The following is a 12,865-nucleotide window of genomic DNA, read 5'->3' as shown; positions in this document are numbered from 1 at the left end:
AAGCACATAAAAAAGAAGGTTCCCAGATGGAAGAGTTTACACTAAAAGTTAGATAAAAGGCAGTCTTACTTTAAAGGCTAATTAAGCTATGGAATTTGGGGAGGCTTACAGATGGTACACATTTCAAACAAGGATTAGGCATATCTATAAACAATAAAAGCACCTGCACATTACACTGCATTAAAGTTTCAAAGGCTGTCAAACCTACATGCTTCACACCAAAAGAATGAAAACCATCTGTGGTCAAATATTTATTGTCATCTCATACAAAAAGTTCCATTATAATAATTCTGAAAATACTTGATACTAGCAATAAAAACATAGGTCAAATACAGTAGAAATAAATAAAACCTTATAGCAAAAAACACAGTGGTTAACTTTGTATCTCAGCAATCCCTATGATTAGCCACTGAATATATATTTAAATTCATCTATACTTTTAGGCAAAGAATATAATTTTTAAACAAAGTACATACATACATGACGAGGTATTTGGTGTTTATTGGAGAGTATTTACTTCTATAAGACAAAAGGGATTACTCTGTAATTCTGCTTGGGAAACTATTTTTGCACAAACAATGTATCATAACTATCTTTGACATGCAATGAAAACAGCAGGAGAGTATTTTGATTATTTTAATGTTTCATAATATATTTAGTTATTCTATACCTACTAAAATGTGTATAGTTTTTTAAGATTCCTTAAAATAAGCCTCATCACTGGTCCACTATTACAGGGGCCACGACTAGATCCGAGGTCAGCTGACTCCACACTCAGTGGTACATACACAATAGCTCCAAATTGCTTTGAAATAACAAATAGAGAGTCTTGTAATCACAGCATGGGACTCTAACCTCAGTGAACTGTGTGGTTACTTTAATTATGTGTCTGTCTGCAGAGACTTATGGAACTATTTGTCTTGGAGCTTAATCTCCTCTGTTAGCAATCTGAAAAATAAAATCAATACTTTGGCCCATTAATCAATTAACACATGTGCCCTACATGCACAGCAGATGACAACACAGACAGAAATGAGCAAACAGCTGGCCAGCCTGTTTCTGATCATCCTACCTTCAGACATCTTTCCCACCAAGCACTGTGGCTTGGGAAAAGAAAAAAAAAACAGAAGAAATAACTCCACAGCTGCAAAATATTCTCCCTGTAGTGTCGCTGCACCATAAAATGTGATGTTTTGCTTATTAAACATTTATTTGAAAGTAAAAAAATACATGCAGAAGGAAAACTTTCACAAATAAATAAGTTCCTGTTGAGGGGTGAATCAATTTAAAAGTCAGAGTTCTAAATTTGGGTGTTTGTTGTTGTTTTTGAGTTGTTTTTTGAAACAGGATCTCACTGTGTAGTTTAGGCTGACCTTGAACTTACAGCAACCCTCCTAAGTCAGCCTCAAAAGTGCAGAGATTACATGCATGTGCCACCACGCTCAGCTATATTTTGTTTTTAATTTTGAAAGTTGTAACTACTGATAGACATCCTTTTTCTTAAAACATGGACTATTTGGATTTAGAGCCTTGATTCTGTGACATTGCTAAGAAATGAGCTTCAAAGACCTGAATGACTATAAATTAATGTAACAATAAAGCAAGATTTTTTTGCTACAAAATATATGGCTACAACTCAAGCAAGTTCAAGTATTGATAATCAAGGGATGTGTCACCTAGTAATTACTGACTTGCTGAACACCTTGCGATCAGTCCTAATTTTCATGTGGCTGAATCTTGCATTCTAAACTGACAGATAATGCAGACACTCACTGACTAACCTCTGCATCACATCAGACAAAAATATATAAATAAATTTAAGCCAAACTGAAATTGATTTAAAGGAAAATTTTCTTGCAACACTTCTCCCATTACATAACATATATTATTGTGCATAAGAGTAAACATATTTATAGATATATTCTAAAAACATGTACAGCTAAAATCAATGGTAAATTTAATTTGTGGCAATCTTATTCAAATAAATATTTTAATTGAATTTCTCTTGAGACTCTTTAGTACATTAACTAAAAGTGTGAAGGCTGGATGTGGAGGAATGGGTATGACCAAAAAACATGTACCAAAACCTAATATTTTATAAAATTAAGTAAAATAAAAAGATTAATCTAACTTCCAACAAAAAGTAGAAATTCTTGTAGTTGGGAACAAGATAAGAGGGTCAAAGAATGCTTTTCTCTAACCAGAGTCCCTAACAAGTTGTTCCTAGATAAACCAAATAGAAAATCTTGGATGATTCAACAAAATCCAGCCCATCTTTTGGAATGTAACAGTTTAATAAACTTTTAATAAGATAAAAAAATAGACCTCAATTCTGGCACCTCTATGAAACAGACTGTCATACAGTTATTTAAAAACTAAGATCTTTGTGATATCCTAATATGGAAAGGCCTCTAAACTATATTAACTGAGAAAAACAAGTTGCAGAACACCATGTGTAGTGTGCTACCATTTCTGTAAAACAGATCAATAGGTAAAAACCATAAATACATACATGTCAAGAAACTATCTCAGATAGGGCATGGGGTGCATGCCTGTAATCCCAGCACTGAGCTGGCTGAGGCAGGGTGACTCTTGAGTTGGAAGGCAGCCTGGGCTACAAAGACTACAAAGGGTACAAAGCAATACTGTTTCAAAAACAGAAACAAGAAACTGCCTTAGAAAAGATGCGTGCAAAACTAGTAAGACTGATTACTTCTGACCTGGGAATGTTTGAACTATATTAAATTGTTTCCCAACAATGAATTCCCAAGTAAGGATGCAGAAAGAGAAAGAAGAGAAAAGCATGTAAGTATTTAGATATAAATTAGCATCCTTTAAAAATAATCTTTAACCATACCAAGATACCAAACTGAAAAATATAAAGAATGACAAAGTTGCCACAACATAAAGCCATCCAAATGAAATAAATACAGCAAGAGAGAGGAAAGGAAAAAACACACACACAAACCCTGTCTACTTGCCCTTCCAAAGCTATTGTAACCCCAAATGAAATATAACTGCCAAAATCTTTATTCAAGATTAAATTTTTAGAAACCCTAAAACTCCTTTTAAGAGAAATATTTTAACAAAGCATACTTTTCTTATATTTTCAGTCTCTGGTACCAGTCTCTGGTAAACATAGTCAGCACAGAAGTAATTTTTTTCCTAAAAAATATGTCTAAATCTGTGCTACTATATTTGTTCTGATAGATTCCTCTACTTGCAGCCTAAAGAAATATTTTTGTTGTTAAAGAACTTACTAAAATGCATTTGTTTATTATTTATCTCACTAGGTCTAATCTAGCCCCACAGTTTAAGAAAATTCAGCTCACATTTATAGTATATCATAGAGAACCAATTATTGGGTGTCACAAATCAAAGTCATAGCTTAAATATCTAAACAGCTTGGCTTTTTTTCTAAAAAAGAACCCAGGCACTCCCCATTTTTTTAGTTTTTAGTTGCTTTGCATTGCAAATAATATTGTCACTTTTTTTTTTGTTTGTTTGTTTGTTTTTTTGAGACAGGGTCTCACTATGCAATTCAGGCTGGCCTTGAACTTACTTTGTAGCTCAGGCTGGACTCAAACTTGCAGTCATCCTCCTGTCTCAGTCTCTCCAGTACTACAATTACAGGTGTGCACCATCATGCCCAGCATAGACTTTTTTTTGAAAGACATACCACTAGGGAATCTCTTGCTCCTACAAGTTTCATTCAGTAAGCCAAGAATATAAAGGCCTGACCACTCTTTACCCAGGCCATTTCCAGCAAGCAACTTTGGAGGATGAAGAAGTTTCCCTCTGGCTGATCAGACGGCTTGCTTCCTGTTTGCGATTCTCCAAGTTCGTATTTCTCTACCAAAGGGGAAAAACAACCCCAAAGGCATGCTATGTACATCACACCTATGCTAATGATACTAACAAGTGAAATCTCTAACTTACTCTTTAATACCATTTCTAGGGAATATAAACATAAAGTTCCAATTTGCATACCAGGAGAATGCTCCTCACACTATCTCTAACACCTGGCAGCCCAAGCAAAGGAATTCCTTCCCTTCTTCCCCAGCACCTCTTTTCATGATAGCTCTAGGGACCCTAGGCAGAGACTTCCAAAGAGTAGTCCCCCAGAGATGGAGAAAGTCAAGGCCTATAACCAAAAGCTAGTCCCCCAGAGATGGAGAAAGTCAAGGCCTATAACCAAAAGCTAGTCCCCCAGAGATGGAGAAAGTCAAGGCCTATAACCAAAAGCTAGTCCCCCAGAGATGGAGAAAGTCAAGGCCTATAACCAAAAGCGTATGAAAAGGTATACAGCAAAGAAGAGTTTGAAAAATGTTCACTGGAATGAATGGCAGGCAGCAAAAAATACCTAGGAACCTCCTGGAAGTACAGTCAGCACCTCTTAATCAGACTCCTATCTGAGGTTTTTTTTGGGGGGTGGGGGGTATGAGGAATCAAACTCAGGACCTTGTGCTTGCACGGCAGGTGTTTATGCTGCTGAGCTATATCCCCAGCTTTCTCCTATCTGAGGTTACCTCTAATTCTGTACCATTTATGATCATTTTCCTTCCATTCTGAGCCTCTTGTTGGCCCTTGGCCCACTGAAGAATATAATTTCATTTCTTTCCTGGCCCTTTATCCCAGTAACACAAATCGTGTAATTCTATAACCCTAAAACCTGGACAGTAACATTTCATAAACTTGCATACTATGATGGGTAGGCAGAAGTAGTTAAGTGCAGTGCAGACTTAAACAGACTGCTTGTTCTCCAGCCCGTGGCTTGACGTGTGACAACATTCAATTACCCTTTAAAGACAGCTAAGCAGGCTGTCTTATGAAGTCCACCTTGTAGTTCTGAGACTTCCATTTATTAACAAAGGGTACAAAGAATTTCTACACTGAAATAAGAGGGATTTTTTTCCAGTGGGATCAGAGCCAAAAGCAAGCCATACTTCTTGAAAACGTAGATAAGATTTCCAAGAGTTAAACAAAACAGATTTACCAGCAAAAGGCAGGAAGAGTAAGATTATAATTTGAACCAGGCAAACTGTTTCATAACAAAAATGTGGCACTTAATGCAGTTTATGGAATATGGTATGCTAAAAACGCCACTTATGGCAGTAGCAGACCTCAAGAGAGAGCGACTAGCCAAACAGAAGACTTGAAAAAAGGGTAGAAAAAAAATAGCCATGTCAGCATCATAAAACCACAATAGACTGATATAATATTTTTGCTGAACTGTAACTTTTTCACCACACTTTTGGCTTAAAAGCACAAAAAGCACATGATAAAAATTTTTTGACCATTTGAATTAGAAATTTATACTAATTCAAATTTATCATAATTTAACAAGACTTAAAACTAGCAAACATACACTGTTAAGGTCCACCAAGTTACTAACACAGAAGACTGTATAAGTAGATCAAAGTTCTCTTTTACAGCTCCTCTGGAACAGATTTACTTTGGTTCCTGGATTACTTTGTGCTGGCCAGCTGATAGGACAGACTAACACTTCATTAGTTGAAACAAATATTCAATCACAACCTCTTCCAAAAAACTCACACTACAAGACTTGGCTCACTTTCTAATACGCTGGCCAAGTAAAAATAAGAACAAAAACCTCAATGCAGGTTGACTAGAAAATTATTCTAATAGTTTTTAAGTCTCTTGTACTAAACACAAAGCCCTTGAATCTTTTATAATACTGTCAACTCTAAGTTTTAAAACATAATAAGAATTCTAGAATAAGTAATGCAAAAACCAAAAGCTAGGGGCTGGGGATTTAGCTCAGCGGCATAAGCACCTGCCTTGCAAGCAGGCGGTTGTGAGTTCGATCCCCGGTACCGATAAAAATGAAAAAGTCGGAAAAAAGAAAAAAAAAAAAAAAAACAAAAAAGCTAATATTTATCAGTACTATAGTTTTTCATCCTTCAATCCTTCATCCTTCAATCTTCAGTCTTAACTGAAACTTTATTGGTAAATTACTCAACAAATTTTCAGAGCCCTCTTAAGAATGTAAAAGCATAAGAAACATGGTTTCTCACATCAAAGAACCAATAAAAGATGTCTGGCTAATTGACCAACATCTAATTAACTGAAATATGCTTCAAAATTATAACATTGGTCAGTGGCATCCAGTGATCACCAATGTTCAGGTGCTCATTATTCAGATACTGACTTCTTCTAGTCTAAAATGAAATGGCTACCTTAAAAAAAAACCCTTAAAATTAGACAGTACCAGGGGCTGGGGGTTTAGCTCAGCAGCATAAGCACCTGCCTTGCAAGCAGGCGGTCGTGAGTTCAATCCCCAGTACTGATAAAAATGAAAAAGACAAAAAAAAAAAAAAAGATTAGACAGTACCTTTCTATATTTTAACCTATAGACTCACTCAGATAAGTCCTCCAGAATAACTCAGAATAATTCCCCTATTTTCCATATGACTACTTCCATTTCCCAGGTGCTGGCTCCCAGGACTACTTTCAGTCTTGTCTTCATTCCAACCTTTAAATCTTTCTTCTACCTATGACATGGTTTATAGACACCCTCTCGATCCTGTCTAGGTCCCTGAGTTTCCCCATGACTGGGATATTATAATTGTATGACCTAGATTACATCACTAATTTTAACAACTCTGGCATACCACTGGCATACCACTGACCCATATATTTTAAAAGGTTATTAGGCTTTTATCATTTTCATATCTGAAGTATTTTATGAAAAATATTTAAATATGTCCTAACATAATACAAAAAAGCAACTGAGAGTATTTTTTTATTGTTTTATTGGGAACATTACATAAGAAACCTTCAGGTTTGTAATTTAAGGAGTATTCAATAGAAATTTTAAGGAATCTATTAAATTTCTTTTTAAATCCTCTTTTTTATCATATTGACTTTCTCAGTCTTCTGTATAAAGCATATTCTTTTCTTGTTGGTTGTACAACTTAATTGAAAATATCATGCAATATTGTTATCATCCTTATTGCACTTATTGTTTAAGAATTTGCTCATGCAGCAAAAGGAGAATATTATATACTCAACTCCCATTCCTATCAACATTTTTCTAATCTTGCTCTCCTGTCCTGTCTTCACTTTGTGCCTTTAGAGCATGTCTGATCTTGAAGACCTAAAAGGCCTTCCTCATCTTGTTCAGATCAGTTCTACACTATGTTGTTTCATGTGAATTCTCTGAAGGTGAAAACTGGTTAACTATTTGGAAGAAAACAGATAATATGATAGATAGTGAAGATCTCTGATCGTCTTGCTTTGAAATTTATGTCTCTTACATTGCTTTCTTATGTTCTGTTTGTTCTGTTGTGTTCAATTTTACCCTCTTTAAAATAATAAATAAATAACCTTCTGAAACACATACTGTGTTAGTGCCTACTAACACAAGTGCCTATGTCACAAGTATTGTGCTTATTCATTCTAGCCCTTTAAATAGTATAATAAAATACTCAACCCTAATTCTTGTACTAATATGTCTTGACATACATTGTTTGCAATGCCTACATAAATTATAGATCTCTTATGTTAGAACTTGTATGCTCTAGTCTCACTTAGCAATATTTTTTTTCTTTTTTCTTTTTTTTTTTTTTTTTTTTTTTTTTTTGAGTTCCTACAATATAGCCAACTAAGATTCCTGGTTGCATTTATGGAACAGTAGAGCAATTTCACAATACATGGGTCACTGACATGCTGGTTAATAAATTCTGGTAGGCAGACCAGACAGTAGTCTTAGAAGCAACCTTCTATAACTCACTAGATTTGGAAAAAAATTTTTTTTAGATTTGAGAAATATTTTTAACGTAATTTATCTAAGGAAAGGGAGGAATACCAATACCAACAAGTAATATCCATTTTATTTTTTAAAAAAATATATAGGCTGTGTTTTCTTGATCATAATTTTAAACCATCTACTGTTACAGTCATTGTTTTACTTAACTTTGACTAAATTTTAGGACCTTGATGTTTAATTACCATTGAATAAATAACCACATGAGCTATTTCTAATTACTTTGAAAAACAGCGAGAGTTAGCTGCCAAATGTTACAAACAGGCTTAGGAAAAGACTAATCTTAGAAGATTTGTAAGTTATGAGAAATCCCTACAACATGCTAGAAATTTGAACGTTCACAAAGATGAGAACGTTCCAAGTAATTATGAAGAGGCAGAATTCTTCAGAGTAGCAAGTCATCAAAAATTCAAGACAGAAGCTAAATATAAAACTGCCTTAGACTCTTATCTTGTGAATTCTTGTGAAAAGCATTTTCAATCAGGAAATATGAAAGAATCTGTAAAATATCAGTGGATGATCGGGCAGAGAGGGTGAACGTGGACTGTGAGGAGAAGGTTCTAGAGAAGAAGTTAACAGAAGGGAAATTTGCATACTTCATTGCTCAGGAAGCCATTACAGACTTTAAAAAAACTTTAGATTCTGACACCATTAGTTTTACCCTAATTTCCCACCAATTACTGAATGTGCAATTTCAACACACTCTTGTTTCACACCATATGATAAACTTTAAAAAAAAAGAACAGGGCAACAAATGCAAAAGGTGGTTTTTGTTTTTTTGAAGTGAGGCATTAAAAAAGCACTGCATTTCAAACTTACATCTGAACCCACACTTCTCGTGGTACTTTGTAGGATAGGTTTAGTCACAGAAAGTTTTCCATTCACTGGGCTGCTCACCACAGGGGCTGGCACCACATTTACCACATGATTAGGCAGCTGTGTGGTTCCCCCAGGGACGGCAAGGACAGGCTGAGCAGAGGGCAGAACTCCAGGAGCCTGAAGTTGTACGACAGTAGGCTGAGAGAGCAAAATGGTCTGACCTGCATTAGAAAAAAGAAAAGTAATCAGAGAGTGCATAACCATTATAGCAGGGGAAGCAGTTTAACATGTAAGTCTCTTGTGCAGCTATAACAAGGTAAGATCAAAACTAAAGGATTTTATATCCTTAAGGAAAACACGACCACAGCAGCACACACCCAAGCTGACTCTGCTGCTTTGTTTTGTAATGGGACCAACTAAGTTTGTTCCCTCTGAATTATCAATAGCAACCTGTTTCCCAATTGGGTTCAATAGCATATGCCTGGAGATCCAGCACTAGGAAAGCTGAGACAGTGAAGTCATTTCAGTCCAGGGGTTTAAGGCCAGCCTGCACAACACAGTGAGACAAACTCTCAACAAACAGTAACAAAAAATATATTTCCATATTTATATTTCTCAACAACACACATAGCAAATTTGCTGTTATATATATATATTTCCTAAATATTAGCCTCTGAAATTTATTAGTGCTAAAAGGATTTTGCCATTACAGATAACAAATCTTTCATACTACACACAGAAATCCCTGTATATATACATATATATGTATATTTTCTTAGGTTACAGCAAGGCTATTTTATTTTTATAATTTACTGCTAATTCATATTAATTATACAGATTAATAGGTCTGTGTCACTTCCATACATACACATATTGTATTTTGCTCAAATCAGCCCTCCCTGATACTGTATCTGCCCTTCCCTCTCTTCCTCCCAATGCTTTTCCCTTCCCTATTAATCTCTTTGCTACTTTCCAATGTCATCCTTTTTAAGATTCCACATGAGAAAAAATATATATTTTAAATTAATACAAGTTACAAACACACAATACCAAAAATACGTGAACAATCAGCAACTCAATATTTGAAGAATTAGGAACTACAAATACCAAAAGTCTTAAAATCATTTGGAATGAATTCTTAGCTAAAAAGCACAGTAAACATAAATATGTAAGTTAAATTATGCAGTAGATAACCCCCATCAAGAAACAGTCTAGTCTTTTATTAGTATTTATAGTTATGATTATTTTTAACTTACACTTATCTGAAAAGACTTAACATCAATAACCTAACGACTTACACAACTCAAAAAGGCGAGCTATTAAAAATACTTTCCTACTACGAGTTTCTTTTCAGATCTGATCAATTTTATAAGGTGCTAAAAGCTTTCCCTAATATCCACAGTTGCCTGGCCCTATATAGTAAAATAAAGATACAATAGTAACTAGCAACTAAAATTTCATATAAACTTATAATTCTTTTCAAAAGAAGCATTATACTTTCAGACAGCTTAACATGACTCATGTCAAACTTAGCTTGGCATTTTAAAGATAAGGAAAAACTAAAAATCCAAATAACCCTTCAGAACACCTGTTTTCTGGAAAGATCTGTCTTGGCTAAAAAGATTACTTATATGAAATTAAAGTCTTTGTTTCAGATGACCTCAAAAAGCATTCTAGCATTTTATTCCAGATAAGTTAATAAGTAAGAAGAAAGATCCAAAACTAACTTCAAAGGTCTGGAATATACACAATTTACTTGGGCACAAAAGATCACTAAACATTTCTACCTTCTCATTTTTCTTTGTACTAACTTCTTTTATGAAATAAAAATACAGAATGAGGAAATGGTTAATGAGCAGATATAAATAGGTTTAGGCTAACTATGTAAATAAAAAGAATTAGTACATAAAGTCAATAAAGTATGACCAAGTGCTAATTTTTTTTTACTAGTAAGAAATTACAGTCAATTTGGTATTATGAAAGACATACCCCTCATAACTTAAAACTTAAAGAGTTAGGGGCTGGGGTTTTAGCTCAGTGGCATAAGCGCCTGCCTTGCAAGCAGGCAGTTGTGAGTTCGATCCCCAGTACTGATAAAAAGGAAAAAGACAAAAAAAAAAAAAAAAAAAAAGACCAAAACTTAAAGAGTTATCAACCCTGAATGTAAGAGTTTTTTAATATCAAAAATATCATAGTCACCCAAGATGATCATGTTTGCCCTTTCAGTCTCTATGGACTAAGAAAATATGTAATAAGGAAAGGCTACTCAGTAATGATTTAAAAAGAAACTTTAGTTTAATCTGAAGAATAGCCACAGGGCTCTGAAAAATGGGTATAAATGATACATGAAACAAAGTATTTTTTCTACAGAAAATGCTTGCTACAAATATGGATTTAAGGGTGTTTTGCAAAATGCAACAGGCTACTACTCTCCTCATTCATACTCAGGGTCCAGAGCTTACAGACTGAAAACCACTAAATTAACCCAATACTTTATAAGAGCATTATAAAAGCCAATGTTTCCTATCCTTTAAACTTAAAAATTACAATAAAAAGATTTTCCTCCCTATTCCTAAAATAAATACTATTCAAATTTCTGAGAATATTCCAAAGACTACAGGAGATGGTGAACGTGCAGAATTAAGTCATTTTAAAGAAAAGGTAAGGCCAGGCATGGTAGCACACATTTGTAATCACAGCACTTGGTAGGCTAAGGCAGGAGGATCACAGTGAGTTTGAGGAAACCTGGGCTACATAGTGAGACTCTGGGGCAGGGATTTAGCTCAGCCGCATAAGCACCTGCCTTGCAAACACACGCTCATAAGTGTGACCCCCGGTACTGATTAAAAAAAAAAAAAGACTCTGTCCAAAAAAAAAAAAAAAAAAAAAAACCCAAAAAGAACTGATCACATTCTAGCTTCACTTATAAAAATTTAAAACATTAGCAGACAACCCATGTAGATGCCTTTATCGTATTTCTTAAAACTAATATAGAAAAATAATTCAGTCTGCCCACTGTCTAGTGAACACCATCTCTTTGCTCAGAGAAGCTCAAGATGAAGAGGTGATGGAGGATCACCAAGGCAAGAGTCTGTGTACCAAATGAGGCTCACGTCCAAACAGGTCCCTGCTGCTTCCTTTTTACCATACTACACAGCAAGCTCTTTCATCTCCAAGTCCAACTATCCTCAAATTACCCAGCTTTTAAATCAAGGAACCCCTGAATATTCTAGCCATGTTTGAGTTCAGGACAGAATGGAGAGAAAACTAAATTCCTATTACCATAAGTTCAAGAACAAAAAGCTCTGGTGGTGACTTGCTAAATGCTGACCAGACCATAAAACACAATGCAAAAGACTGTTTGAGGGCCTCAAGTGGTTAGCAGCTGAACATAGTTACTACTGTTCCCAGTGTAGGATAAAAAAGACATACAAAAAGGCTGTTTATCCATTTCAACATACTCAAAATCCTCTTTGGCATTACATGCAAATCCCCTTAATAGAAGGCAGCTGGATTCAGTGCTGGATACTTGTGACTATGTATGACTCACTGGTTTTGATGGTCAGTTTTTTCTTGTAGACTTTCTTCAAAGATTTCAAACTATGTATCAAACGTATTGAATGCTTACTTTGTCTAAAATAGAATACATCTATGAAACTTTAAGCAAATAATTTCTTTGCGCTCAGTTTTAGCTCTATAAAGTGGAAATACGGACACCTATTCTCTCAGAGATATATGGATTAAATAAAACAACACATGTAAGAGTATCTGACACATAATAGGAGCGTAAAATACCATCTGCCACCTTTTTTTTTTTTTTTTTTTTGAGACAGAGTTTTGCTATGTAGTTCAGGCTGGCCTTGAACTCACATGTAAACCAGGCTGGCCTCAAACTCATGATGATCCTTCTGCCTCTGGCTCCAGAGTGCTGGGATCCACAGGTGTGTACAATGCCACGCCAGGTTTACATATTAATATTTCTGCATGACAACAGTTTCCATAAGGACACTACATATACTAATGATTCATTAGTTCTTACACTGAGTGTTATGCAACAATTTACATAATTTAACTTCCCAGTTAAATGGTCGAATTTTTCAGAATTCCTGAGAACAAGATTACAGTTCATTCTTTTAGAAACAGGATAATGATTAATTACAAAGATTTAGCCAAATCACCTGGGCTCAAACTTTGGCTCCACATCTTATTAGGAGTTGTTTCACCTTTATTTCCTGTTTCAATGATTCACATTATCAT

At 34.9% G+C, this 12,865-nt stretch overlaps 1 protein-coding gene across 2 annotated transcripts in view; it reads right to left on the bottom strand.

Annotated features, from left to right (window-relative positions):
* Atf6 (activating transcription factor 6) overlaps window positions 1-12,865 on the bottom strand; it is a 188,476-nt gene that overhangs the window by 149,604 nt on the left and 26,007 nt on the right. For both annotated transcript variants that reach the window (XM_013149252.3, XM_063253564.1), the window contains one exon: window positions 8,609-8,829. In XM_013149252.3, the coding sequence (XP_013004706.2) occupies window positions 8,609-8,829 (221 nt within the window). The remainder of the gene's footprint in view (window positions 1-8,608; window positions 8,830-12,865) is intronic.

Source organism: Cavia porcellus, unplaced genomic scaffold (assembly GCF_034190915.1).
Source record: "Cavia porcellus strain 051 isolate PalLab524CR breed Dunkin Hartley unplaced genomic scaffold, mCavPor4.1 scaffold_7, whole genome shotgun sequence".
NCBI lineage: Eukaryota > Metazoa > Chordata > Mammalia > Rodentia > Caviidae > Cavia > Cavia porcellus.
The sequence above is the reverse complement of the archived record's forward strand: the minus strand, read 5'-3'. Positions and strand labels throughout refer to the sequence as shown.